We start from the raw sequence: 23,838 nt of genomic DNA, 5'->3' as shown, positions 1-23,838 counted from the left end.
AAGGTTGCATTTAGATATTGAGTTAAATTATTTATGAATAGTGGTGAGTTGATATTGTAGAGTGAGTTTTGTGGAGTTCACCTAAAATGAGTTTTAGGCTGCGTTTGGATGTTGAGCTTAGTTGAGCTCAATACTTTATAAATAGTAGTGAGTTGAATAGTAGATGGAATTATGTGAGATTCATCTAAACTAAGTTGAAAGTGTATTTGAATGTTAAGATGAGTTCAGTACTTTTTATGGGAAGTTGAAAAAGGTTGTGAATCACACATATAAAAGATGTATTAAGTTCAAAGAGGTTGTGGGTCCCACGTATAAGGAAGTTTGGAATTGAGATGAGTTTAGTAATTTGAGAGTTGAGTGTTTAGATGTTAGACTTAGCTTAAAATTAGACTAAACTCAACTGAGCTTAACTGAGTCTTGAAAGCAAACGTAGCCTAAATGTGTTTAGATGTTAAGATAAGTTTAGATGTATTTATAAGAAATTAAAAAAGGTTATGGGTCTCGCGTGTAAAGAAGTGTTGAATTGAAAAAAGTTTTGAATTTAATAATTTGAGAGCTGAGTATTTATATGTTAAACTTAACTTAAAATTAAATTAAACTGAGTTAATTTCAATTAAGTATGTCTGTCAACCAAACGGGGCTAAATAAACAAGCTCCACATAGACCTTTATAAAAAAAAATAGATTTTACATTAAAAAAATGTAAAAAATGTATTCAATTTTAATGAGACTTATCTTTTTAGATAGAACTTACGTAAAATTTATATATTTAAAACATGTACGTATCGTTACACCATATACTAATTACTAGTGCAAGTTTGACAATTCAAACCACAAGCCATACAAGCCTGATCCATCAGTTTATGGTAACAGGATTGATATTGATGATCAATAATCGTAACGCTAAATAAATAAAAGACAAAAAATAGGATTTAATATTAGGCAGGCTAGAAAGCTGGGGATGTAGAAGATCATCAAAAGCTTTTAAGTTTGACTTGGGATGTAATGCTTCCAAGAATCCAAACTAAATAAAGCAAATGAGGAATCTTTCAGTCAGTTGTTGCCTTTTGTCTTTTTCTTTCGCATATAAAATATTACTTTGATTCGACATATATATAATAATTGTATGGAAAGATGGATTGATTGGGGAAATTAAAGATATATAATAAACTTAATTTAAATAAAATCAATCTGTCGTCTTGTATACTTCCCATGAACTGAGCACTTTCTTGCACTAACCCCCACGTGAACAAACTAGAAGAAATTTGATCTGCGATCGTACGTGGCATGGTGCACCAATTTTGTACTCTTCCTATTTTTCAAGATTAGAATAATACAGATCAAATAATATTAGAACGTTATTACTGTGAAGATTATTAAATTCAGTTTTTCTATATATAATCATTAGACATAATCTACGTACAGACGTTTATATTACGTCAAATTAAAATTTTTTTTTTTTTCTCATCAGCTCAATCTTTCTCACTCGATCATTAATTCCAGCAGTTCGATCTCTCCCTCTCCTCAATTCTCTCTAATCAGTTCGATTTTTTTCTTATTTAGTATCTTTACGTTAATGACGTTTACATACCATTTGCACCAGACATTTGCAACAAATGTTTTTCTATTAAATTATTAGCTGATTAGTGAGAATTAAAGGACCAGAGAAAGTACTGCAGCTAGCCCACTAAGCTATAGCGTATTAATTCCAAATCCAAACGTACGTACAGTCTTAATATTTCACAAGCTTCGATCGAACCAGCTTAATTGTAGCAACCTAGGAAAAGATCATTTGCTTCATGAACATTCCGGATATATAAAATATCATGAGAATGCATGGGATTAATATCATAGAAGCCACATCTCTTGTGGGTAGAAGTTTCTGATATTATTTTTAGAAGAAGCTAGCTAGCTTCTGATAATCATGCACCCCGATTTCTACCCTTTTTGGTTTGTTAAACTAGTTAGGGGTCTTTGGTAATCATAATTAGATGTCTATTTGTGCTGAAAGACAATATTATATATATATATATATTTATATTTGGTGCTATAGTGCTCGCATATATAGTATATATTCATATATATGATTTAGCCGCTTGAGAGCACTAGTAATAGACTTAACAAAATAATATTTTGGTTAAAGTTTAATTAAGTTACATAAAAATTTATTGTAGTGGACTCAATAAAATTATAGTATTTTTAACTTTTATCATTTTTACTAGTCAAATTTAGCTAATTTAAATTGCTAACTAAATATTATTTTATCATTTCAACTTAATTCAACTAAATTTAATATCTAAATGCAATGTAATAAAGAGATTTAAAGGATAAATAAAGTTGGATATAGATATATAGTAAAATATTAAATATCTAATATCTGCCAGTACAACTTCTCCGATTCCAATCGTGATATTTGATCATTCACGGGGGTCACTTCACATGATGATCTTATGCATGCATGCATGGCATCATGATATCATGTATGACATGTAAGAGCAGTACTTTGCTAGCTAGCTGTCACGTACTATATATATATCCATTAAAATAATTGCTATATATCACTAATTTGTTCTCTCCCTTAAGCGTTTTAATTTGTTTCTTTAACCGGTTTCTGATAAAGATCCTGCTACAGCCACAGACAAAACCCATCCGACGCCGATAACAATTAATTATAGAATGAAACGTCGTCGTCTGATCACGGGATCCATCTCCGTTCAACCTCTACCAATAAAAAGAAAAATAGAATATAGGATGGAAATCTTGGAAGTCATGTTTTCGATCCGATCCTTTTTTCTTTTCTTTTTTTCTATTTTTGTTTAAATTTATGAGCTGCTGATATTACAAAGTTCAGAGTTAAAAGTATTTTTTTAATATTTTTAATCATTAAGAAAAAATTTAAAAAAGGTATAATTTTATTAATAATCATTCTTTTAATTATTAAATAAAATTAAAAATTAAAAATAATAAATAATAAAAGAGTGTAATTCTATCATTGTTCTATAATTAATCGTACGTACGCGCAACTGAGTCAATTAATTAGACATGACCAGCAACATGTACCATTTTCAGTCCTTGTGAACGCAGGTAGCTCGCTATCTACATAGCACGCAACACGTTTATTTTCGGAAATGCGGCGAGGTAAATTGAGAGTAAAATTAAAAATTAAATAAAATATTATTAAAATATATATTTTTAATATTATACTTATATTAAAATTTAAAAAAATAAAATTATTTATTTTATTTTATGTAAAAATTTAAAAAAATTATAATAATTAAATAAGATAAGATAAAATAAATTATAAAAAATTATAAAAACAAATTAGGCCGAATAGGCTACAGAGTTTTGCTACACAACCTCCACCACACTCCACACTTTATATTTTTTTAAATTTTTTAAATTTTTAATATTTTTTTTAAAATTTTTTTTGAGTTTATTCTTTTTAAATTATTTTAAATATTTTATTCATTATTCATATAATAAATATTTAATAAAAGAAAAAAATAATAAAAATTAAAAATAATGTAGAGTGTGGAAGTTGTGTGAATAGTAGGAAGTTGAGTAGATTTTTTGTAGGCTACAAGCTGTATCTCAGTTCCCACTAAAATTAATTATTTAAGTCGTGAGTCATGAATCATGATCATTTATAATATATTAATGCATATACTTTAAATTAGAAAAATGATAAATTATATACCTATTTTTCAAAGATCGGATTTGGAATTAGTTAACAAGATTACTGTGGGAGAGAGAGATCAATGATCATGAGATTTTGTTGATCTGTGTGTTTTTCACGTGAATGTTCGTACTTATGGAGTCTAACAAACATTCAGTACGTTCCCACGTACCTCGATCGAGTAATTCGCTTAAAATTGATTGTTAAACTAAACTCAAATCAAAATAATTATTGGTAAGATTTATTATTTTTTAACTTGTTATAATAAAATTAAACTCATCTCAATTTACTAATTTATACATTTGAATTTAAAATATTAAATTTATCTTAATTTAAAAGAATTAAATTCATCTCAATAAAATTTATAAAAGAAAAAAATTTATTAATTATTTCTTTTTTTATCATCTTATAATATGATATTAAATGATAAATTTATAAGTAAAATATAATAATAATATATAATCATTTACTATGGAATGATAAAAAAATAATGAAAAATGAAATAAGTAAGCTTACTCTCGTCATGTTGGTAACGACCCTAGCTAGGCGTTCTAGGACTCGGGCAGGACCCGCACGTGTAGAAGTACAGACTACAGAGTACTTCTCATGGAGGCATGCACTCCCCCGGCCCCTAGCTAGCTATAAACAAATTTTGAATTAAGCTGGGATCATAACGTGGAACCATACAAGTTTTAGGTAACTTATTTGCGGCGTGTCGACCACAACGGGGCTTCGTTGTTATTTTTTTTATATGTTATTATTATTATTTTTTTTTTACACTCTCCTTCGTGTCGCACACTCTTCACTGGTCATTGAAAGGGTCCCGTACTTGAGCTGGATTAAGGGGACACAAGGGGTCCATCATGCAGGCCAACCCTTAAATTCTTCACTCAATATTAGAAAATCTTGGCGGTGGGGTCCTAATTGATTATTAGAGATGCCCAAATTTGGATCCGACCCTAGCTAAAGATAAAAAGTAAGAGTGGAAAATGTCGAAAATAAAGAAAAATTAGTAATTAAGGTGATATATATATATATATTTATATATATTAAAATAATGAAAGATATAAATCTCAAATAGATAAGTTTTATACAAGTCATTTATAAAAAAAATGAATATAAAAAATAAAATTGTGTGGGAGCCTTCAAAGAAGGGTATCTTTTTTGTAAGAAGAGCTTACTACCTGGAGTTAAAAGAGGAAAAGTGCCACCAAAGGAGAAACAACAAGAAGAAATGAAGTAGATAATAGATGGAAGGGCATATGAGAATTGAATATACCAGAAAAGATGAAATTGTTTCTATGAAAGGCATGGAATGACTACCTACTCACAAAGAAGAAATTATACTTGAAGAAGCTAGTGGAAAGTGCACTCTGTCCAATCTGTAAATAGGAAAATGAAGATGTTATGCATGTTCTCTGGAAATGCATTGCTACAAATGATGTATGGCTTGAGTCATTGATTAAAACTCAAAAATGGTGCACTGATGAAGATGACTTACTGGGGATAAATTGATGATCAAAATGTCAAAAGCTGAACTAGAAGAAACACCAGCTATGATGAGGGGGCTGTGGACAAGAAGAAACTAACTTATTTTTTAGGATAGTTTTAAAAAATCTGGACAAGTTGTAAGCATTGTAAGGGAAAAGGTGAAAGAGCTTCAAAGAGCTCAAAGCCTAATAAGCAAGAAACAACCGAATGCAATTGTTGTGAGGCAAGTGGGATGGAAGAAACAGAAGGAAAATCATGTAAAAGCCAATTGGGATGCAGCTTTGGATCAAAAGAAGAAAAAGATGGAGATTGAAATAGCTATAAGAGAGGAGTATGAGGAAGTATTAGCAGCTATTTGTGGTCAAAGACATCATGTACAACAAGCGGCAACAATAGAGAGTAATCCTTTGGAGAGCTATGGAGATCTGTAATGATCTTAATTTCTGTAGTGTAGTATTTGAAGGTGATTCTCAAGTTATTATCAAGGCCATTAATGAAGATTTTCCATACTATGGGATGGTGGTAGAAGATGCAAAGAAGATAATCACCAATAGGACGGATTGGAAAGTGCAATTTATACATAAAAGCTCAAATGAGTAGCGCACACACTGCAAAAAATGTTTTAAAGTTAGATTTTAAACAGATATGGATGGAAGATTTTCCCAATTGTATTACTCAAGTCTTAGAAAAGGACAAGAGATGTATTGTCAACAATCTTTATCAATGAATACAAAGTGATATGTTTTTGTTTCAATAATAATAAAAAAAAAAAAAAAAAGTAGATTTTTACATTTTTATTTTAGGTGAGATCTACTTTTTTACAAGAGCTTATATATAATTTTTCTATTTAGAGCTTATACAAATCATTTCTCTATGTATTGATAGTAACAATAAGAGGAGGTGCCCATTATGTTTAAAGAATGAGTTTTGCTATATACAAGCAAGTTTGTATACCAATCTGCGTATTAATATTGTTGTTTTTATATTTTAAATTCAAATTAGCAATGTTTTCAATAAAATCTACTTTTTGACCAATCATATTGAATGAATACGCATATTAGTGTGCTGAATTGCTTACAATTATATTTTTTCTTAAACGAATTACTTTGCTGCCCTTAAGAGTCCTTTGGAATTATATACCGCTCACTTCTAAAAGCTGTAATGTGCCCGTTTGCCGATCTATAAAGTTATTGGGTACTCAAGAATCTTCTTGAGAACCCAATGATCGATATTGTTCTGTTGAAATAGAATTATTAATAATACACTCATGTTTTTTTATTAAACAAATACATAAAGTTCTTAATTAATTAAAGAGTACTCTAGTACTGTGTTTGATCTATGGCACACTTGGCTCACACCGCGTTCTTAGCTATTATAAATATGAATAGTATTGTGTGAATAGTAGGAGGTTGTGTAGATTTTTTTGTATAAATATTCACATGACTCCAATCTCATTCTCTCCAATTAAGTTGTATTCTGGCTTATTCTTTTACCAGCTAGAGCCCTCAACAGCTATTCAGAAACAACAATGGGCGGAAATTCCCCATGCGCTTCCTGCAAGTTGCTAAGGCGCCGGTGTGCCAAAGACTGCGTTTTCGCTCCTTACTTCCCCCCCGATGACCCCCACAAGTTTGCCATTGTTCACAAGGTCTTCGGTGCTAGCAACGTTAGCAAAATGTTGCAGGTGATCTCTGTCTCTGTCTCTCTCTCCTTTCTGTAATTTGTACGTGCTTCCTGGCCTTCAGTCTCTAAAGTGCTATATATGAAAATTGGAAGAAAGTAAAAATGGGAACCAGTTTCTTAGATCGATCTTTCTTGACCCTTTCTAGCTTCTCTTCGTTCTGATCAGAACCAAGCCAAGTCTTCAGTAATCTCTTTCGGGTCATGATTAGACTTTGTTTATGACAATTATGATGTCGAGCAGGAGCTTCCGGTTCAACAGAGAGCGGACGCTGTGAGCAGTCTAGTTTACGAGGCAAACGCAAGAGTGAGAGACCCTGTTTATGGGTGTGTTGGAGCGATATCTTACCTGCAAAACCAGGTCACTCAGCTTCAAATGCAGCTAGCAGTGGCTCAAGCAGAGATACTATGTAGCCAGATGCAGCAAGGACCAGTGATGCCAACCCAGCAGATAAACGAAGATGATCATGAGAAATCATATTTTCTCCACGACAACCTGATCCCACAGTACATTAATTTTGACTCATCTAGCAGTACTGTAATTCATGACTCTTTCAAAAGAGAGAGCATATTTCGACATGACATGGTTTCTTAATAAAATATGGTTCTCATGTTTTTGGCTTTTGGCCTATTATTGATTGAGTAATGCTATTGATCTACACAAGCACAATTTATATATACACCCATCATGTATATCTATATATATATATATATGTATGTATGCACGAGGGAGGAGGGAGTGCTATTTTGTACTTTTTTTGGTTAAAAAAAGAACCACTGTTCTATATTATTTAGACGTTGGAAGATAACTTGAAACGGGAGAGGAAGGTAATGGAGTCAACTCTAGCATGTGAAACTATATATATAGTGAAGTTAACAAGTATTCTGGTCGGTAACTTGTTAATAAACGTAGCTAGCTAGCTAGCTATAAATTAAGGTGCTCCTAGTTTATATATATTAATGGTCGACCATGTCCTTGGGGATATTATATAATTGATAAACGATAATATTCTTAATTAACACGTACATCATGATCATGTAGATCAGGGACTGTTCTCGTCTAGCACGTACGTATAATTAGTGCGTGGCTGTTTCAACAGCGATTGCAGCTCTTTGATCGTGCAATAAAGACAAATCATCTTCTAATATGTATATAAAACTAAGGGAAAAGGACAGAAAAAACCTTCATGGATTGGAATCGAGCAACTAATTAACTAAATTTCTCATCAAGAGTACTAATTTGTACGCATCATCTAAGGTGCCGGCCTCAGAATTTACTGATCTGAATCCAAAGCCCGGCCATATATATATATATATATATATATATATATATATATATACACATAGGTTGGTAATTCGGGTCTTTGTTTCTTTGAAGTTTTAAACGGCAAAACACACCATCGTCTTTGATAAGAGCACTCTCATTGGATTAGCTAAAGTTAAAGTATATTTTTTATAAATGCAAGATGAATTTAACATTTAGCTATTACATTCACATAAATTTTTACATTGGAATAGCCATTTTTTCATTATATGATAATAAAATAATATAAGATAAATTTAACTTTGATTATTCACATCAAATCTCCAAATTGGATTATCCATTTATTCATTATATAGTAATGAGTAATTAATAATTTTAAAAATTTTTTAATTTTTTTAATTATGAATTTATTTTATTTTATCATATTTTACTATTCATAATATTATATATTAATTAGTAATTGTATTCTAATTATATTTTTTCAATTATCATTTAAAATGGAGAGAGAAATAATTAATATTAAAATGAGAGATAAAGAAATAATATAAAAAGAATTTGATGAATGAATAGTGTGTTCCAAATTTAGAAATTAGTTTGGATATTACTGTAGCTATATTCCAAATATAGCTAATTCAATGTGAGCAATTTACTCACCTAATAGCTAAATTCTCATTAGATTTAACTTTTAACTAATCCAATGAGAATGCTCTAAGGCATGCCCCCATATTTTTACGTACACCATCGAATAAATTGTTGCATTAATACTGTTATACACTGTTATACACATGATCATGATGTACGTAGATATATATAATCCAATGACCATAACCTTATGATATAATCCGTCCTCCCCCTCTCTCTCTCTCTCTCTCTATATATATATATATTATATAACATTACGTCGTGTAGTATATATATATACACATATGATTAGTTGTCATTGGATTGACGAATCGATATTTTTATTAAATTATATACGACCTACTAATTCAGCATCAATATTTATATTAAATTATATATATATATATATATATATATATATATGATCATAATCAGAAACGATCGAATTAAGAGAGCTCCCGACCAAGAAATTAATGATCGAGGTCCGGACAACATATGTTAATTTGTAGGGTTGTTAAAAATGAATCCCATTTCGAGAGATCAGAGCTTAGTATGGAAGAAATCAACCGTCTCTCCTTCTCCCTCTCAATCTCTTAAAAAATTAAGAGTTTCAGATTCAATTTTCACTAGAAGAAGAGGAGGCCTCAGCCTCGGCCCCGACCTCCTCCTCCTCCTCCTCCCTCTCCATCTACTCCTTCCTCAATCTACCAACCTTGTCTATTAAAATAGTTCTTTTTGTTTAGTTTTATTGTACTTCCTTCAAAGTCGAAAAAAATAGATCTACAATTTTCAACAACTCCCAAGAGACATGCGCAGCACAAGCAAACTCCTAAATCACAAATCGTTTGGAGAAAAATGACAGTTTTGCAAAAATCACCGTGAGTGATCCTCAAGTGCCACCCCTTCCGACAACTCTTTTCGTCATACGCGCCAGATCACCGGACTCGCTACTATCAAATTTTTCAAATCTGACATTTGTGACTGAAAATAGACAAGCGTGTTTCCTTCACGCACCGCCACATATTCCCAAATCTATCAAAATTTATCCAACTATAATCCGTCTTTTTCATATCCAGTATCGAAATTTGTCTGCCAGTCTCTTGCGCGCATTAATTGCTTTTCATTATTCATATACAACACGATCTATAACAAGTTATAACTATATATATATACTAGGTCAAAGCAACGTGCAAAGCACGTTTACTTAGTTAGATCAAATAGTTATTTTACAAAAATAATATATTTTTTTATAAAATTTGTAAAAATAGTTGATGGCATATATAACTTAGAAGACATTGCTTCAACTTTTATACAAGTAATATAATTAATAGAATATTATAAATGAATTTTAACAAACAAATTAACTACTACGATCAATACTTTAACAAAATGATTGAGTTTGCATCATCAAGACGATGGTATTTAATGGCGTGTTTTGGGCCAAATGAGATTTATTTTCCTTATTTTCCTATATATTTTGCTGGATAACTGTATAATCTCATTGAGAATATTTCACTATTGTGATTCTGTTTATAAAATTATGATACTTAGGATTACTAAGTTGTGAAATTTATTTTTTTATTTTAATGTATTTTTTTTATTGGACCCTTCTTTTTCAAATTGGGCTTGTTTTAGTATGTTTTATTCTCTTTTGGGCCCAACCCATTCGGATTTGAAGCCAAGCCCGTAGCCTTCAGCCCAGTCCCCCCTTTCTCTCTAAACGGCACCGTTTTGGCCATAGCCCTAAGGGCTTTATTTCTTTTTCTCCTGCGCGCCGTCCATTTCTTCTTCGATTTCAAACCTAGCTAGCAATTCCATCCGCTGCTGCTGCTTCTTCTTCTTCTTTGGTTTCAAACCTAGCTAGCAATTCCGTCCGCTGCTGCTGCTTCTTCTTCTTGTGCGTGAACCCAGCTAGCAAATCTTCCATTATTCTAATCACGTTAGTGGATAGAGAGAGAGACATCCAAGTTGTGGTGCGTTGGTGGAGCAGTTTTGCAGATCTCTAGCCATTATTTATTTTTTATTTTTGGTTTCATTTCTTTATTTTAATGTGGTTTGTCTCGGTGTGTTCGTGGTTCTCTACGTGGTGCGGTGGTGGAGCAGTTTTGCCGATCTCTAGGTATTATTTTTTTTTTTTTGGTTCTTTTAATTTAGCATAACCCGATCTCTGTGAATGCGACAATTGGTTCTCTGATTTTCGTTCTCTGATTTTTTTTGGTTCTGTGAATCTAACATTTTTCCTCCAAAGCTGTGGTACTGGCTTTGTTGGGGAAATGACATTGAACCAAGTCCATTTCCAGATAATTTATACGAGTTTTTATTGAGATTTGTGGCTTCACCGTAGACAGATTCCAAGCTTGTTAAAAGATATATTGATCATTTATTTGTGTTGAGATTGCTTGAGTTGTTTGATTTTGAGATTCCAAGTTTTCATTTTCTTCTTTGTGCTTGAGTTCAAAGCAAGAAAGCAGAAACACAGCTAGTGTGTGTGTGCGAGCTTGAGAGAGAGACTGCAAAACCCGATGATGCAAATCCGAGACTAAAGTTTTGGAAATCTCAATGGTTCGTGATGGGAGACGATGATACGGTGTTAACTTGGCGTTAACTTTAACTGGGAAAAAACGTTAAAATAAAGTTTTCCGTCTCATAGACGCTTTATATATATAGATAGATATATATATATATATATATATATATATATTGATGTTGGGCTAGCTGTGACATTATTGGGGCACTCCTTTCCTCCATATATATATATATATATATATATATATATATGGATCCCTCACGTGGATCGAGACATTTACTTCTTTGATTAAATATCCCATTAATTTGATTGCTACATATATATATATATATATATATATATACACGTTAATATATAACCAATTGACCAATTAATTCGATTAGTGTAGGTTGCCCAACAAGCAACGTCATGGGGGAATGAGTGCCCCGAGCAATATTGGCCTTTAATTTCTCACCATATACATATTATATATATATATATATATATATATACACACGTACAGTACATGATGACATGCATATATATGTTTTGGAAGCCTAGGGATCTACGAACTAGCTAGGCCATGAGATCGATCATAATTAAAACTAGGCCGGGGAAGAAACTTGTTAATTGTTTTGGTTTCTATGAATCTATCAGAGATAAATAAACTATGGAAAAAAACAGACATCTTCACCACTTTAGACGGAAAAACATGAGTTACGTTCTTCAAGGCGTACATTAAGGAGATGTTTGGATTCGAAGATGACTTGAGATAACTTGAAATGAGCTGAGATGAGTTGAGATTGATTGTGAATAGTAATGAGATGAGTTGTGAATAGTAGTGAGATTTGTGAGTTAAAGTTGCTGAATAGTAATGAATAGTAGTGAGATGAGTTGAGATGAGTTGAAATGAGCTGAGATAACTTGTGAATCCAAACAAGCCCTAAATGAGCATCGTGTCGATGAAGATTCGTCGCCGGGGAAAAAAAGGGTCATTCATCGTTGTTGCCTAATAAGATCCAATTGCTTTTGTTTCCATTGTTAGTTGGGTGTGGGTACTACATGCTATATATATATATATATATTCGGCGAAATTGTCATCGTGGTCCTCGCCAGGTGTTTTGCACGTTTTCTTTATAATAGGAAAAATTAAAATCATGTGTTTAAAGCTTAAACCAACTGAAATGAACTTTTTTTTTTTTTTCTTGGAAGGTTCTTAATTTCTATTCTGATTTCTGTGTGAGCCTCGGCCCAGTAGAAAGATTACAGCAATCACATATTCTGTCAAGTAATCCTTTTGGGCCATGGATAAAGCTCTGCCGAATCGGTAGACTGGGTGGGCTTGAACTCAAACTGGTGGCCCTGCCATCTTGACTCTAAACCTTAATAGAAAAATTAAAAACTCTATAACAACAAATCAAATGCCCCTTGACATGAGCATCGCCTCCGATCGGTTCGATCAGCAGTTTAGACCTTCTTAACTTTTAGAAATTTCTCATTTATTACAATGAAGTTAACTTCAAAAACTTTTCGTATAAACTTTCAACCCCATTTAAAAAGATCCAATGTACAGTTGGGTACTCGGTAGCAGTTGTCTTTCTTTCTTCATCCACAAGCTCTGCAAAACTCCCCATAACAGCTCTCGTAATTAAACTGCGTGCCACTTTCAGATTGGATTATCTCCCGCCCATAAGAGGGGTAATTAATGGGTTTTAATAGGAATGAAAGGACAGCACTGGGTCAGTGGTTTCTCCAGAAACAGAGGTCTCACTTCAAAATCTAGGTTTATATTCAAGCATTTTTGCTCTGTTCATGCATGCTCTCTCTCGTATTTTAATCCTTGGAAAAGGTAAAAAGGCTGTACAAGACTACAAGATCTCCCACTAAACTCATTAAAAAGGGAAGATAAGACTACTCTCCCACTAAACTCATTATTAAGGGGAAGATAACAGCAAAAGTAAGAAAATTTTGGCAGCAATTTGCCGACACAAAATTCCAGATATTTCCTTGGGATTCCGGATAAGGACCACGAGCCGGCCACGCGCCCACTTCCATCTATCACTCTCATCCGTCCATGTGTCACTAGCCCACACCCATCTTCAGCTGTTGATATAAATAAAGTACCCCCATGCCGATCTTTCCTCGCCACTCCTCTCCTCGCCGCCTCTCACATTTTCTCCCATTTCCTCTTATTCTTGAAACAGATATTCCTTCCTCTACTCTTCAATCTGTGATCCTCTCTGTTCCTGAAACACCATGATGCTCAGGTCTACCCCTGTTTTTCCTCTTTTCAAGCCTCCTCGTGGCGAGTCTCTATTTTCCCCTCTCGACTCTTCCGCTTCTTTGGTTTCAAGCCTCCGCTTTTCTCCAGTCAAGAAAGAAAGTGCCTTTTCCTTCTGTACGGCTTCAAAGGGTGCGAACAACCGGTCCCTCACCGGTGTCGTTTTCGAGCCCTTCGAAGAGGTCAAGAAGGAGCTCGACCTCGTCCCCACCGCCCCACAAGTCTCCCTCGCTCGCCAGAAGTACTTAGACGAGAGCGAGGCCGCTGTTAATGAGCAGATAAAGTATGCTTTTTCTTTCTTTAAAAAAAAAAAGGTTTAATCGTGTTAAGTTTGTGAATTCACGGGTTGGTTTCGTCTATTGCGATTGTGGTTCTTTCTATTTGTGATTTGTTATCTTTTTGTTTGTTGTAATGACAGTGTGGAATACAATGTCTCCTATGTTTACCATGCCATGTTCGCTTACTTCGATAGGGACAACATTGCGCTGAAGGGTCTTGCCAAGTAATTTTTCTCGTTTCTTTCTTTGCTCTTAAACACTCTTGTTTGTATTTTTCTATTCCTTATATTTGTTATCTGGCTTATACGTTTTTGTTTTGAATAGGTTTTTCGAGGAATCGAGTGAAGAAGAAAGGGAACATGCGGAGAAATTTATGGAATATCAGGTGCTTGGCACATAGCACTTAAAGCTTATGTTCCTATTGATACTTTGCATTCTTTGATTTCGTTTTGGTTTCCTTTCTGGTTAAATCCGACTTGCGGTTTTTGTTTGTTTTTAAAAATGCTCAGAACAAACGAGGTGGAAGAGTGAAACTGCAGTCTATAGTAATGCCACCTTCTGAATACGATCATCAAGAGAAGGGAGATGCGTTATATGGTAAGTCTCAATGTTTCATTGATCCCTCTTTTTTGTTTTAAGAACTCAACCAAACTTAGATTTTTCTAATCCATGTGAATTCTACAATTAAATGTGAAGTTAGTGCTACATGCTATTTGTACGATAGATGTTTTCTTGAATGAAATTGTGGTACTCATTTGAGTCGCAGCACCCTATAGAGAATATGCTTGTGAGAAAGGGATGGAGTTTTGATATAGTGGACTTGATGAATTAACACCATGGAATCTTCTAGGCAATATGTGACATTATTCAATCTCCACCAAGTTCTGAACTGATTTGTTGCTTTTGTTTGTTTACGTGACAGCGAAGTTGTGTACATGCATCTAATGGTTTTAAATCTTTACGAAAATCGGGTTTTTTTTTTTTTAAACGAGAACTAATGCTGTCTATTCTCTTGATTCAGCCATGGAGCTTGCATTGGCTTTGGAGAAGCTTACAAATGAAAAGCTCCTCAATTTACACACTGTAGTACATCTGTCCTGCACTTTGTTCGAGTTATTTAGTTACTTCGTTTTATTTTGTTTAAGACAATTTGAACGCAATTTGTATTCGTGCTCATAACTTTGATTAATAGGTGGCTGAGCGGAACAATGACGTGCAGTTGGCGGATTTTGTTGACAGCGAGTTTTTAAGTGAGCAGGTAAACAAAATACTCTTCCTTTTTCTGTTTGAAATTTGTTTCTTCAGAAGACTATGGGAATCGACCGTTGTTTTATTTTTATTTTTATTTTTGGCCTGACGATAGGTGGAAGCCATCAAGAAAATGTCGGAATATGTTGCTCAGTTGAGAAGAGTTGGCAAAGGACATGGTAGGGATCCCCAAGTCCACTTCATTTTTCACTTATTTCCAACTCCTTTTCACCCACCCTCTTATGACTTAAATCTTACCCGTAAACTCTTCTGCTTCTAAACTGGTTGGTTCGTGGATTTTCAGGAGTCTGGCACTTTGATCAGATGTTGCTTCATGAAGAGGGGAAGTAGATGCAATTGCTGCTTGATGGTGACTCTGTTTTGTTTCTTTCAGGTTTTTAGTGTTATGGGGAGTATTCTATCGATGTATTTTAATGTTGTTTGTTAGTTGTATAATTAAGAATGCTGGGTCTGGACACTGGTTACAATTTGGCGAATGCACGTGGACTTATTTTAGACATCTTTCTTGAATTTCACGACCCCACGGTGACTAACACTCTTTCCTTCAATGCTTTTATGATCAACCAACCTATTTATTTTTTGGACGTCGTCCACATAAGATTTTTACCAAAATCTTTTGCCGAACACTTAAAATATTTTTTTTTATCTTTTCTTTCACTATTTTTTTAAACTATTTAAATATTTTTTAAAAATAAAAAAATTACATATTTATTTAAAAAATGTTTTCTTAATTATTAAGTAAAAATAAAATAAATAATAAATAAATAAAAGAATTTCGGTAGATATTTTCTGTGTATGGTGTTTTTCTTATTTGTTTTACCCTTTGGAATGAAATATGAGGAAAGCTTCGGATCGGATGGATGTAAAATAACTTTTCGCACCAATCAATAAGCATTTTAGAAAAACACAAGAAGAACCTGCCTCCACTTGATCTACTCTTTTCTTTCTTCTCTCTTGTCAAAAAAATGGAACACAGAGAACTACAAAAAAATGGAGAAGACTAAATGGCACCAAAAAATGAAACTCCATTCCCATTGCCATTGCTATCATCATTAGCCAATATCATTCCCACGGCACCTACGGCAGGAGCATGATACCCCTTTACAGCTCTTCCAATTTTCCTACGGAGACATACCAAAATCTTGTCTTTCACTTTCTTGAGATCAAGAGTTCCGACCTGAAAGAGAAGACTACACGGAAATTTTGATTTTAAAATAAAATAATTTAACAATTTTATGATAGGAAAATGGAATAAATTCATTCGTATTATTTGAGTGACAGGAGCATTTGTGCTTACGCTTTTGGAGCTGATGCATTAGCAGCAGTAGCATCTTCAGCACTGATTAGTGGATATCACTGCAGCATTCGATCCTTTTGTTTTGTTTGTCGTTGTGGGGAGGGTTTTTTCTCTGAGAAAACTTGAGTGCAGATGATGGAGAAGAATTTGGAGGGAGGGAGAGCGATTCGAAGGAAAAGAGGGGATTGGGTTCTTGTTGTGTTTTCCTGGAATGTCTACGTGGCACATTATTATTGGTTGGTGCAAAAAGTTGTTTTACACCTATCTGGTCCCAAACTTTTCTCATGAAATATAGGCAATTTAGTATTCTGACAGTTTGTACCAATTTATGGGGTCTTTTTGGTACTTATTCCTGGGTTGGGGCTCCCCTTAATCCGAAGTATCTATCGGTACTATCAACTACGAAAATGAATTTTTTAAAAGTTTTATCTTGGCTTATAACAGTCAATATTTTACATATCTTTCTATATTCTGTCTAATATTTTGGTTATTGTCAAAACTTCACTTTAAACTAAACCTCTATAAGTCCTAAACAAATTGACAAATGCATCCTGAATATGGACAGTCTCAAAGCTCCCTTTATGCTTCGCCCTGTTCTTGATGACTCGAACACGCCCCCTTGTTTCTTCCACCTGTCACCATGACTACATGCCCAACATCAAAACTTGATGAACACGGTGATCTTGTTGCTCTCCAGGTCTAGCTTGATTGTGTCATTAGCCTTATTATGAGGGTCTGGGTAGCGGATGGTTCGTCCATCGTAGGTGTCTAGTTATGGGATACCTTTTTGCCCAAACTGCACAGAGCGGACTTTGCAAAGCTTAAATTGCAAAAGTAAACACTTTGTAAAGAATAGAAAAGAGAGAAAATATTCTTGTATATTCTTTATTATAAGCTAAAAGTATTACATGTGTGCCTTTATATACAACTTGACAAAATAGCGGGAAAAATAATAAGATTAAATTTATCAAACTCTAATACACCCTCCTCAAGCTGGAGCATGAATGTCAATAAGACTCAGTTTGAACATCATAACAGAAAACAAAGGTAAACCTAAAGCTTTTGTGAAACAGTCAGCAAGTTGGTTCTTGGAAGAAACATGAAAAGTACGAAGAAAACCATCTTGTATCTTGTCACGAACGAAGTGGCAATCAATCTAGATGTGCTTTGTTTGTTTGTGAAAAACAGGATTCAAAGCAATATGAATTGCATATTTGCTGTCACAGTATAAGGAAACAACATATGGAGGGGCTTGAAGATCAGACAACAAGGATGAAAGCCAAACTAATTCACAAACTGTAATGGCCATCGCACGGTACTCTTCTTCAGCAGAGGGTCTAGAAACAACAGCCTGCTTCTTGGACTTCCATGACACAAGTGAGTTACCAAGAAAAATACAAAAACAATTGAGAGATTGTCTGGTATCTTGGCAGCTAGCCCAATCAGAATCTGTGAAGGCACTCAAGTTGAGAGATGAAGTTGCAGGAAAGAAAAGGCCTTGGGCTGGAGCTGACTTCAAATACTACAATACTCGATATGCAGCATGTAGATGAGGCTGCCGAGGTGAGTCCATAAATTGGCTAAGAATATGAACAGCAAAAGTAATATCAGGTCTTGTTATGGTGAGATACAATAATCGACCTACCAATCTTCGATAAACTTTAGCATCATCAAGAGGAACACCATTAGTCCGAGATAGTTTAACATTTTGTTCCATGGGAGTCTTTACTGGTTTACATCCCAAGTAACCAGTGTCAGAAAGTATTTCCAAAGTATTTTTCCTTTGAGAAAGGGATATACCTTTGGAGCTACGAGCAACCTCAAATCCCAAAAAAAATTTTAAAGATCCAAGATTTTTTAATTTGAACTGTTGATCAATAAATACTTTGAGAGTGTGAACTGTTGCAGTGTCATTACTTGCTATCAAAATGTCGTTGACATAAACCAATAAGGCGATAAAAGATGAGCCTTGAGATCGAGTGAAAAAGGAATAATTTGCTTTTGATTGTACAAAGCCATGTCCAATGAGTGTGGAAGAAAACTTAGCAAACCACTGTTGTGATGCTTGCTTTAAACCATACAAAAATTTATTGAGTCGACACACTCTAGTATCCTCTTTTTCACCAAAACCAGGAGGTAAAGACATAAACTTCCTCTTTCAACTCACCATGCAAAAATGCATTGTTGACATCTAATTGAATTAGATGCCAACCTTTGATGGCAGCAATGGCTAACAAACATTTGACTATAACCATTTTTGCAACTGGTGAAAAAGTATCAAAGAGGCTGATCCCTTCTTGTTGAGTGAAACCTTTAGCTACCAACCTAGTTTTATATCTTTCAAGGGTTCCATCATATTTATGTTTGACCTTATACACCCATTTGCATCCAATTGGATGTTTGTTGGGTGGTAGAGTGGTTAAGGTCCAAGTATTATTCTGTTGTAAAGCAGAAATTTCTTCTTCCATAGAAGTTCTCCAATGAGGAAATTTCACAGCTTGATGATAGAATTTTGGCTCAAAAATTGAAGAAATGGCTAAAGCATATGCTTAGTAAGATAAAGATAATTGAGAATAAGAAATAAATGAAGAGATAGAATATTGCTTACCTAATTCAGGACCAGTTAAAGGAGAAGAGATTGGAGAAGGACAAGTAGTAGAAGAGGCTAAATAACAATGGTAGTTCTGCAAGTAACCAGGTGGCTTATGTGTTCTAGATGATCTTCGACATGAAGTAGATAGAAGTGTTATGGATGGAATGGGATCTAGAACAGATTGATCAGATGATGAAGTAACAACAGTAGAGGGAACATAGTCAGAATGATTAAGAAGAGGATTAGGAAGAACAACAGATGAAGAATTAAAAGCTGAAATATGACCAAGACTTTGTGACATGGATTTGAAAGGAAATATTTCCTCATGAAAAAGAACATCACGAGAAACAAAGATGGAATGATTATCAATGTCATATAGCTTGTAACCCATAGAAGCAAGAGGATATCCAAGAAAGATGCAACGACGAGCTCTTGGAGCAAACTTGGATCTGTTATGTGTTAAAGTAGATGCATAACAGAGAGAACCAAAGACTTTCAAATGTGTCTATGATGGTAACTTGCTGAAGAGTAAGTCATAAGGAGTTTTATTAGAAATAATAGGAGAATGAGTTCTATTAATAAGGTATACTGCAGTAAGTATACAATCACTCCAGAAAAGCAAATGGATATTGGATTGAAAAAGAAGAGCACGAGCTACATTTAAAATGTGCTGATGCTTTCTTTCGACAACTGAATTTTGTTGAGGCTACACAAGACAATTGATGGATAATGCCTTTGCTAGAGAAAAAATGATTCATAGCAAATTCATTTCCATTATCAGAACGAATGATTTTGATATTGGAAACAAATTGTGTTTCAACCATAGCAATGAAATATTGTTTTTTTTGTAAGTACCATAGCAATGAAATATTGTAAATGAGTTTGAGTATCAGATTTAGATTTAAGTAAATAAATCCAAATGCTACGGGAGTAATCATCTACTATGGTTAAAAAGAAGCGAAAACCTTCTATTGATGGAGGAGAGAAAGGTCCCCAAATATCAACATGAACAAGTTCAAAAGGTATTGAAGAAGTATGTTCACTAACAAGAAAAGACAACCTCTTATGTTTAGCAAGAGGGCAAACATTACAATGTCTGAAATTATTATTGGAAACAATGGAAGAAAAAATAGGCAAAAGCTTCATACGAGAAAAGGATGTGTGACCCAACCTTTGATGCCAAATATCAACAGAAGCATCATTAATTGTTCTAGAAACAAAAAAACTAGAAGGAACAGAAGAGACATCTTTAGAATTAAAGCCATGAACTGGTTGATGAAGTTGCAGCATGTATAATCCTCCTCTAGCTTGTCCCCTCCCAATCGTCCTCTAATGTATGAGGTCCTGAATAAAGCATGCATTATGAAGAAAAATGAGACAGCAAGATGAACTAGTTAACTTGCTAACAGATAAAAGATTGAAAGTAAATGAAGGAACGCAAAGGACATCATGCAAGATGAGAGTTGGTGACAAGAAAATAGAACCTATGTGACTGACATGAGCAGAAGCTCCATTAGGAAGTTTGACAACAATATGCTGCACAGGTTGAGAAGAACTAAACAAAGATATTGAGTGGATCATATGATCTGTCGTGCCAGTATCAATTATCCAGTCATGACCAGAAAGATTGAGAGAATTTTTGTGAGTACTGGAAAAAACAGAATGGCTGGAAGCTGATTTACCTGATAGATGATCAAAAGAGGAAGATGAAATTACATTCGCTGCTTGAGGAGTAGGAGTAGGGGACCCTAAATTAAGGAGAGCCAAAAGCTGCTGACACTGTGAATGTGAAAGAGGCAAAGAATCAGTAGAAGTAACTTGATGAGCAGAAGGAACCGAGGACCGAGCTTGAGGTCGATATCCTGGTGGATATCCATGGAGCTTAAAGCATTTATCAACAGTGTGTCCTCGTATTCCACAGTGAGAACAAAGAGGCATGGGAACGTAATGCGCCACAAGAACATGACGGCAGTGGCCTGTAATTGACTAGCTCATCCCATAGTCCTTTCATTTGAGTGAAATAGGCACTAACCGTAAGATGATCTTGAGTGAGAGAAGCAATTGCTTTTTGTAGCTGGAAAATTCGAGGTCCGTTGGCTTGAGAGAATCGATCCTTGAGATCAGACCACATCGCCATCGCAGAGTCTTCATAAATCACACTAGCTGCGATCTTTTTGGAAAAAGAGTTGAGGAGCCAAAATAGAACCATATTATTACATTTGATCCAAGAAGGAAACAGAGAAGAAGAATTGGAAGGCTTCGAGATAGAACCATCAACAAATCCGATTTTGTTTTTCGTTGTCAAGGCCATCAACATGGAGCTGCGCCAGGTATGATAATTCTCACCATTGAGAACTTGTGTAACCAGTAAGGAGCCGGGACTATCACCATGATGAAGGAAGAAAGGGCTGGAGGGATCTTCAGAGACAGGAGGAGAATCAGAGAAAACAAACGAAGTACTCATGTTCGTAGGGTGTGGAAAGAAAATACTTCTGATACCATGTAAAGAATAGAAAAGAGAGAAAATATTCTTGTATATTCTTTATTATAAGCTGAAAGTATTACATGTGTGCCTTTATATACAACTTGACAAAATAGCGGGAAAAATAATAAGATTAAATTTATCTAACTCTAATTCACTTCAATATCAGAATAAAGCAATTAAAGGATTCCTCATGCAAAAGTGTGTCATTACATCATATCCGCTCACTCTGAAGATTTAAATCATATCCTTGCAATTGAGATTTAACTAAAGACATATTTGATACCACTGAATAGCATTACCTTGGCCTCTTCATCCCAGATTGAGTGGAGACAAACCAACACTTGGTGTCATAAAGGAGACGGAAGTTCTCGTTTGTTTTGGGGATTGATACAATATCTGTCAAAGACAGGCATACTTTTAACTTTTAAGAAATTATGCATCCCCACCAATAAAATCAAAGAAATACATATTAGGTCCAATAATACTCCACAACTAAAATGGAAAGGAAGCAAACCACACTGCCTATACCACATCACACACTGATCCTAACAACTTATCCTATTGTCCGCCTTAAATCTCTCATTTACAGTGATAAAAAAAAATACAAAGAGATGGCTTTACTTCACACTAATATGAATGCACAGACAAGTTTCATAAACAACCCAAGTAAAGCCAGTTTGATGCTTGTACCCATGAAACCTGCAGGATATGTTTTATCAGTCCTGACCTTCCCATCAACCAAAACATGGCATTGCGTCAAAATGGCGATGACCTCACAGTATGTGAGAGCCTTTTTTTCAACCTGTTTTGCAAGATAAGAATTAATGGAAGGCATTCCCTGGATGTGTGAGGTCCAGACAAAGGCTTGGGAGCCTAAACAGAGAAATAAAATGCATAAAAAACTTAGAACATATCTAAACGGTTGTACCATGAAAAGCATCATTATGGAGGGAAAACAAGCACCCAAATTTAACTCACAAATGCGCCACCAAGTTTATCGAGCATCCAATGCTTTGGGGCATTGAGCCTCTTCAAATGCTTCTTCAATCCTCTTGCCTGTTAAAGCCATAAGCATAAAGTACAGAAAACCAAACTATCCAAAGTATAACTATACCAAGAAACGCACGATGAAGATAAGAGCAAAATTATAAGCAGCAGGCAAAGTCATATGGGTTATCCAGCTAAATGCGTTAAGTCTCCTTTCATGATCATGACCGATAAAAAAAAAAAAAAAAAATCTCCCTTCATGGTGATGATTTAAAAAAAAAAAAAATCGATGCATATTTAACATCTTCTGTTGAAAATGTCTTAACCAAGCAAGTACAAATTAACAACAAATCTATTCATCCTCCGGTCTAAAACAACACACACCACACACCTGATGTGATAAACTGGTTTGGTCGCCCACGTCACGGTTCACCTAGGATTGCCCTCATCCGACAAAATGCTTCTCCCACTCCCTCACCCCTCAGTTGATGTCTTCTCATCACCCCGAACTCCCTCACCAGCGACGACCCCCCTCAATCGGACAATATTTTTGGAAAAATACTATGATCAGAAGCTACTCTTTTTTTTCTCAAAGGCTTTCAATGATAAAAACAATCCCTCTGTTGATGATTACTGCCAGCTTTGGAAGGTTTGGGAAAAGTTCAAGACCCCAACTGCCACATAAAGAATGTTTCAAGTTCTGGGTCTATGTTTCTAAGCACTGGAGTGGAAAGACTGAGAGAACTCTCACTGATAGGTTGGAGAAATTACCCGTTGCTTCAGATTCAGGTGGAATTTTGCTGTCCAACAAGCATGATGTTTTCAGGACTTAAGTGTTAAATATCTTCCTATCTTCCTAATACTTAAAAGCGTGTATAAGATCAACAGTAGTGAATAGTGCCATCCAGCACTCTCTTTTCTTATCGTTGCTTTTTCTTGTTGCCTTTATGAAATTCCTTTATTCTCAGTTCGAATTTTACTCTTCTCCGTTCAGTTAGCATTTCGTCGTGCGACACATAAAATATCTGACATTTACATACAAGAGATGGATTTCAACGTCTCTTGCTTTTCCAGATTCACATTGACAGAACAATTTACAAACTCAACTCAAGGAAGAAAAAAAATTTCCCGTGCTCTTCAGATTTCTTCTCGCCGTTGGTACGCAATTCTCTTCAGATTTACAAACTCATCTCTAGCTTCTGCATCTTGTTTTTTTTTTTTTTTTTTTTTTTTTTTTTTTTTTTTTTTTTTTCTGTTTCCTGGGTGGCTGCCTACGGCCGCAGATTCGGTGAAACAAATGGGTGAAACCCATTTCGGTTCACTTTCCATGGGGGAGAGGGAGGGCTGCGCTTGGGGGACTTCCACGGTGGCTGGGTTGGTCGCCGCCTTGAGGGGGACTCCTTGGTGGTGG

General features: G+C 34.6%; 1 protein-coding gene and 2 pseudogenes across 1 annotated transcript; 2 read left to right on the top strand and 1 right to left on the bottom strand.

Moving 5' to 3' along the window:
- The first annotated feature begins 6,652 nt into the window (after nt 1–6,652).
- On the top strand, nt 6,653–7,441 carry LOC108990949 (LOB domain-containing protein 12-like). The gene is made up of 2 exons (XM_018965075.2): nt 6,653–6,850; nt 7,091–7,441. Exons 1-2 carry the CDS (start codon nt 6,695–6,697, stop codon nt 7,439–7,441), a joined length of 507 nt encoding a protein of 168 aa, XP_018820620.1. The 5' UTR covers nt 6,653–6,694.
- A 5,926-nt stretch (nt 7,442–13,367) lies between these two features.
- Nucleotides 13,368–15,575, top strand: LOC108990950 (annotated as a pseudogene).
- A 490-nt stretch (nt 15,576–16,065) lies between these two features.
- Nucleotides 16,066–22,490, bottom strand: LOC108990948 (annotated as a pseudogene).
- Between the last annotated feature and the right edge of the window lie 1,348 nt (nt 22,491–23,838).

This window comes from Juglans regia, chromosome 12, assembly GCF_001411555.2.
Source record: "Juglans regia cultivar Chandler chromosome 12, Walnut 2.0, whole genome shotgun sequence".
NCBI classification, from domain to species: domain Eukaryota; kingdom Viridiplantae; phylum Streptophyta; class Magnoliopsida; order Fagales; family Juglandaceae; genus Juglans; species Juglans regia.
The sequence above is the reverse complement of the archived record's forward strand: the minus strand, read 5'-3'. Positions and strand labels throughout refer to the sequence as shown.

What these genes read in the sequence shown, in the direction of transcription:
- LOC108990949 (XM_018965075.2), top strand. Translation starts at nt 6,695, where the DNA reads ATGGGCGGAAATTCCCCATGCGCTTCCTGCAAGTTGCTAAGGCGCCGG. An exon ending in ACGTTAGCAAAATGTTGCAG is followed by an intron (nt 6,851 to 7,090) that starts GTGATCTCTGTC and finishes GATGTCGAGCAG; the next exon opens with GAGCTTCCGGTTCAACAGAG.